Source organism: Jaculus jaculus, chromosome 19 (assembly GCF_020740685.1).
Source record: "Jaculus jaculus isolate mJacJac1 chromosome 19, mJacJac1.mat.Y.cur, whole genome shotgun sequence".
NCBI lineage: Eukaryota > Metazoa > Chordata > Mammalia > Rodentia > Dipodidae > Jaculus > Jaculus jaculus.
The window spans coordinates 35164954-35170953 of NC_059120.1; the positions used below are offsets into that span (position 1 = coordinate 35164954).

At 52.9% G+C, this 6000-nt stretch overlaps 1 protein-coding gene across 2 annotated transcripts in view; it reads right to left on the reverse strand.

Moving 5' to 3' along the window:
• Window positions 1–5678, reverse strand: part of Ptgfrn (prostaglandin F2 receptor inhibitor) — a 93148-nt gene extending 87470 nt beyond the window's left edge. Inside the window, exon 1 of one of the 2 annotated variants that reach the window (XM_045138092.1) lies at window positions 5636–5678. In XM_045138092.1, coding sequence (XP_044994027.1) covers window positions 5636–5663 — 28 coding nt within the window. In that variant the 5' untranslated portion in view covers window positions 5664–5678. Of the gene's footprint in view, window positions 1–5107; window positions 5206–5635 lie in introns of those variants that run through there. The other variant, XM_045138091.1, reaches the window with a different exon arrangement.
• Between the last annotated feature and the right edge of the window lie 322 nt (window positions 5679–6000).

The window sequence follows — 6000 nt, forward strand, 5'->3', positions numbered from 1 at the left end:
ACTGAGTCTAACGTGTTGCTTCCCAAAGACTACTATTGGTATAGGGAGGGACAGTCCAAGATCTGCAAAACCACTGTCTGAGCCAACTGCAGCACTGTGCCTTCTCCAGAAGATAAATTATGAAGTATTTTTGCCAGTGCAAGTTATCTTCCCAAGCAGAGTCAAATGGCCTTGCAACTGTGCCTTTAAGAAACCAATGTAATTAAACTGAACAACTATGAACTGGCCCTGACAGGATCCCCCAAATTCATTTGATAAAGTGAGAGGTAGACACACACCAACAAGCAAGCTCATACCTTATTTCACTGCCAGACAAAGAGCAGTATGCAAATATACATTCAATCTATAGGGGAAAAATCAGTTCAGCAGCTCATCACTAAAACCAAACAGCATATAAATGCCTTGTAAGGAGTATCACTAACAATGCGAGTCCCTATTCAGCAGGCTAATAAGAGTAATTATAGCCAGGGCAGGCATTCATCAGCTTGGCAGATACAGGAATTCTGTTAACAAGGCTGAAATAAGTGCCAAGGAGTCTCTGAAGGCTACAACACTTCAAAGACTGTTTAAGCTGGAGGGATTCACGCGCGTTTCTCCTGTGAGCCTTCCTCCTCCTCCAGTGCTCTCTACAGCAGCAGGCTGCATTCAGCCCTGTTCCGCTGAGCAGGCATGGGTACCCATAGGAGCTTCTTGGTGTCACATGTGAGAGGTGTGTGCTGGCCCCACCACTCCCTTCAGGATTGCATCTGGGACTCACTCATCCCAGAACTAGTTTTAACCACACCTCTGTTTGCAAACCAAGACCACTCTTTTTCATCTACATTAATCTCAAGCATAAGACTATGGTAAGCATGGGTCAGCTTCTCTTTAGTAGAGACAGGATGAAGTCTTGAGATCAAGTCTTGACACTAGCATAAAGAGGATGTGTGACTGCACAAGTGATTTAACTATTCTAGGCAGCAGCTTCGTCTCTAAGAAGAAAATAATTTTTTTTTTTTTTTTCAGAATCTTGCTGTAAGGAATGACCAAGTGTATTTGAGAGCCCAAGGCTTGATATACACACTACAAATGGTGAGTATTAGCAATCAGGCTGCCCAGTGCAGAGCCCCATATAGAAGCTACCAGAAAAGAACAGTACTGGGGATGAGGTTCAATAGTAAAGCACTTGCGTCTTATGCACAGGGCTCTGGGTTGAGTCTCCAGCACCACAAAAAGAACATAAGGTTCTTTCCTGCACTCTTTAATGTGACACAGAGACTACTAGCTACCTCCCCAAGCCCCAAACAAATCTTTCCCTTCTGTAGTGGTGGACATGGCTGCCAAGTTGCTCTGCATTTCCCAGCCTCCCTTGAAGCTAGTGTGGCATGGCACTAAATCATCTCCAGTGGAATATATGCAGAAATGATTGTTTCACTCCAAGCTTGGCCCATGAAGTGTCAATATACTTCATTCCACTTTGCTTCCTCCATTGTAAGGCCTACAGTAGTAGTGGAGACAACTAAAGTGACCTCAGAAACTACGAACTACAAACAATGGAACTGCCACCAGCCAGAAAGCCAGAATGACTTTCTGGAACAGGGGATCACCAAAGCTTCCCCTCTGAAGCATCCCCGGGACACTATTCTTAAAAAAAAAAGCTCAACTGGTTGCTGAGTGTACCTCTTAGAGCAATTTAGCTTTAATAATTATCATAATACCCTATCATAACATTTGAATTTGAAAATGTAGATACAAGGCTTTCATCATTTAAAAACTATTCCAATAGATTTGTTAAAAAAAAAAAAAAACTAAAAAAAAAAAAAAAAAAAGAATAATCGCTCTTTACAATCTCTTGGCCTTCCACTCTCCAATTCACAATGCACACTAGTTGAGGATTTAACTCCCCTGTCATGTTAATCTCACCCTGCAAACTTTTCATGGTTACTAATTCCCACAGAGAAAAGGACATAGCTACTTATACATATTAAATCAATCAATGTTTATCAAACACCCACTGTGTGTTATATAGTAGTAGCAAGAAGACACAATAGTGAGCAAGACCAATGTGGTCCCTACCCCTGGAGGATAATGGGGGTGGGAACTTAGATAAGAAGGATGTGCCCCAATGAGAAGCAGACTGCCTGGCAACCCCAAGGGACCAACAACCCACTGCTGACAGCCCAGCCTTGCCCATGCAGCACAGCCTCCAGCATGTCCCCAAACCCATCTCTCAGACTCCTCTCCCACCCGTTGTCTCCACATCCTACCACCTAACACACCTGTGTGCCATTTCGGAGCAAGCCACACACTTTCATTCAGCCACACTCTGTTTTTCCCCAGAGCCCAAGAATACTCTTCAATCCTTTCTTTCAAAATTTCTAATTATCCTCAAGGCTCAGCTCAAATGTCACTTCTTCAGCAAAAGCAACGCCAACCCTCAGGTCAAAATGAACCCCCACCTCCTCCTGCTTCCTTCCTCCCAGGGCTGGTTTGCATCAGGTATCACACTGTCTGGTACTTAGCTGTCTGGGCACTCAGCCCCATGACACACTCAGTGAGACGCTGTGCCTTGGTGATTTGCCTGGGATTCCCAGTAGTGAGCACACTGCCATGGACAAGTTAAGCATGCAAGGAACACCATACTGAATGGATGAATGAGGCAAGAGATGTGAAAAGCTGCCAGCTTAACGGAGTGGTTCTGGCATGATCTTGGTAGGTGGGTTTAATGAGGAACGCTTCAAGGAGAAAGTGGGTTTTTTTGGTGTGTGTGGGGGGGTTATACACAGGCAAGAGGCCAGGGGTAGGAGGTGCCAGGAAGCTCAGTAGATTCCATGTAAAGAGGCAAATTGGGTGCTTCGAAAAAAGTGTCTGAGCCCAAGAAAAGAGGGTCAGGAGCAAATACAAAGGGTGGCATTTCCCTGGAAGAAATCATACAGAACCAATGCGCACAGGTGAGAGCCAAAAATGGCCCTTTAATAAAACAATGACTTGAAGAAGGGCACTAGAGGGGAATGTCAGCAAAGGAACAGCCAGGGTCCTGTGTGGGGAACCTTCAGGGTCTGCCCTAAGCCAGTAGCAGGAGAAGCAGTTGAGGCTGTGCTTGGGGAAAAGCCACAGAGCAGAGGCCAGCAGACAGGTGGAGTCACAGGTAGCACTGACACCAAGACTCTGTGCTGGCTGCACTCCCAGAGGGAAAATGATCTTGCCTGCCGTGCTTCTGGAATCAGTACAGCAGGAGAGTGAGGGAACAGAGGCAGGCCGGCCCAGGGGTTGGGCTGATGATGACCAAGATTCTAAGGGGCAAAGTTGGCAGGTGGCACATCAACAGCTCAGAGAACTAGCAGACAAAATGGACTTGGCTGGTGACATGTACATTCCTTAGACAGCTAATGTGAGCTGTCTCACCAGGGTAGGATACAGAGGTGCATAACCAAGATTTGCTAGGCTGTGCCTCCTCCACTTTTGCTGGTTTCTGTTGACTGATCCTTCTCCCTTTCTCCCATACCATAGTTACTCAAAGGCTGTCTCTATCTATCATCTGGTTGTTTATTTACTTTTGTGGTATGAGGGAGGGCTCAAACCCAGAGCCTTGCAAATGCTAATCACACACTACCACAAAGCTACATCCCCATCTCACTCAAAGGCATTCTTTTCAAACTTCTACCTCACTGTCCCTCTTAACTGGTGACTGAAATGTGAAGTGATAACTCTAAGGGGAGTTATTCACATAAATCATGAAGTGAGTAGCAGCAGCTAAGAGTTGTGCCTTGCACCATCTGTGCAACCATAGGTCATGGATGGCACTGCTTGAGCTAGACATAAGGCAATTAACTAGTGTGACCTATTCCTAGTAATGTACAAGAGACATAGAACTTACAACGGCTGCAGAATGGAAGGAAACACTTGTAAGTACTAGGACCTGAGATCACAGATGAGCTGCTATAGAGAAAGAGATGGGAAGCTTTCTGCATGCAGGCTGTGGCTGGTTTCTGAAGAGCACAGTTAACAGCTAGCAAGTCTGGTTTGCAGGCTGTGGGAGTCATGAGGACTGGGGCAATGTGGCCCTGGTGCAAGCCAGAGGGGAGTGGTTGCGGAAGGTCTCCACTGGGACCCTCACCCTCAGGTCATCCTTGCAGAGTAATCATTTGCCTTGTGTGCAGCTGGGGCCTGGCTGGGACAGACACCATACACCCCATGTTCTGTGGAAGATTCAGATCTGTCTTCTTTTGGGGATCGGAGGGGAACCTCTGGCTGGGTCTAGGACTCAGCCTGTCCTGGAGGACACTGAGCACAGGGACCCAAGAACATCATGGTGTTTGTGGATCGGTCTTCCCATACCATGGCAGGCATGCAATAAATATATTTCTGTGCTGGTTAAGAACATCATGTGCATCTAAGTGAAGATGGTGTCTGTGTAAGAAGTGAATGGAAAATGGAGAGGGGAAAAAAAACTGGAAAGATTCCTTGAGTGGAGGAAGGGCACTTGGCCAAACCATCAAGAGGCACGGGGTTTTCCTCAGGGTGGAAGGGACAGGGCGGAGGGAAAGTAACAGGTAGAGAAGTTGGGGGAGCTGGGCTCTCAGGTCTTTGTGTATAAATATGAGTCTGACCAGCTTCGGGAACCGCTACAAGGCGACGCTGAAGATTCAGGCACGCCGATTGTCACCGCACGCTCGGGGCCATCCCGTGACCTTCGGGAGGGGAAGTTGGCGGCTCTGGGCTTCCCGGGAAAAGCGACCCGGGACGGGCAGGCGGGCGAGGAGCCGCCCCGCCGCTCGGCTGTGGCGGGCACATCAGAGGCTCGCGCGGCCGCTCGGGCGGGGGGCGCGGACCCGGGCGGCAGCACCTCCCGAGGCCCGGAGGTCAAGGTGAGCCGGCCCCCCGGGCCAACAGGTAGGGCGCCGGCCCGGGCCACTCCCCCGGCACGTGCGCGAGGCCGGGCCTGGCCGGGCGGCTCCCCGCGCCCCGCACGCGGCCCCGGAGGACGAGCCCGGGCTCGGGCCGCCCGCAGCCCGCCCGCCCGCCCGCGGCCCAGGCCGGCTCTCCCGGGAGCCGCCCGGCCACCCCGGCGCCCCAGGCCGCGCCGCCGCCGCCCCAGCCCCGCGCCCCCCGGCGCCCCGCCACTCACCCAGCCACACGAGCGCCAGCAGCAGCGGCCTCGGAGCGCGGCGCCCCATGCTCGCCCGGCGGGAGCGACCCTCCTCCGGGCCGCCGCTCCTCCGCCTCCTCCCGCCGGCTCCGGCTGCTCCAGAGTCGGCGCTCCTCGGCTGGGCCGCGCCTGCTCCGCCGCCGCGCGAGCCCACAAACCCCGGCGCCCGCCGGGCCGACGTGCGCACCTGGCTCGGCCCCTCCCGCCGGCCCCCGCCTCCCCCTCCTCCGCCGCCCGCCCGCCCGCCCGCCGGCCCCGGAGCCGGCCCCGCCGATCCCAGCGTGCGGCCCCGGCCGCTTCCCGAGCGCCAAGGGAAGACCGTAGCGCGCCCGCCCGCCCGCGCCGCCCACCCGGCGCTCTGCCAGCTACAAACACAAACTTTCCCAAGCCCCTCCCCGCTCCAGGTAACGGAGGAGGCGCCGGGCCACCCGCTTAAAGGGGAGGAGGCGCCCCAGCCCACCAGGACCTTCCCGCAGGCCCCCACCCCACAAGAAACTTTCCTCCGACCTTTAAAAGTTGGCCTGGAAAAGCTCATCTGGAAACCTCATCGCTTTGGCCCTATCCTGGGACCCCCGGCGCTCTAACACTACGCAGTCCCCACGCGTGTCTGTCTGCTGCTCCCTTCAGCCAGCAACCCGCAAGTTCACCCCGTGGTCCCAGCTAAGCGCCCATCAGCCTCCCCCCCACCCCCCAGCACAGCTTGCTGCTTGCTAAAAACTATTCAGATAGATCGACTGCAAGAGCTGAAAGGTTTCCCAGGCTAAGGCTGTGTGACTCCAGCCTCCTCAGGGGCACAGGCCTGGTGTGTTTGAATGCCTGGCAAGGACTCAGACAAGGAACAACGTTTAACAGGGCTCCCTGGGCTGGCCAAG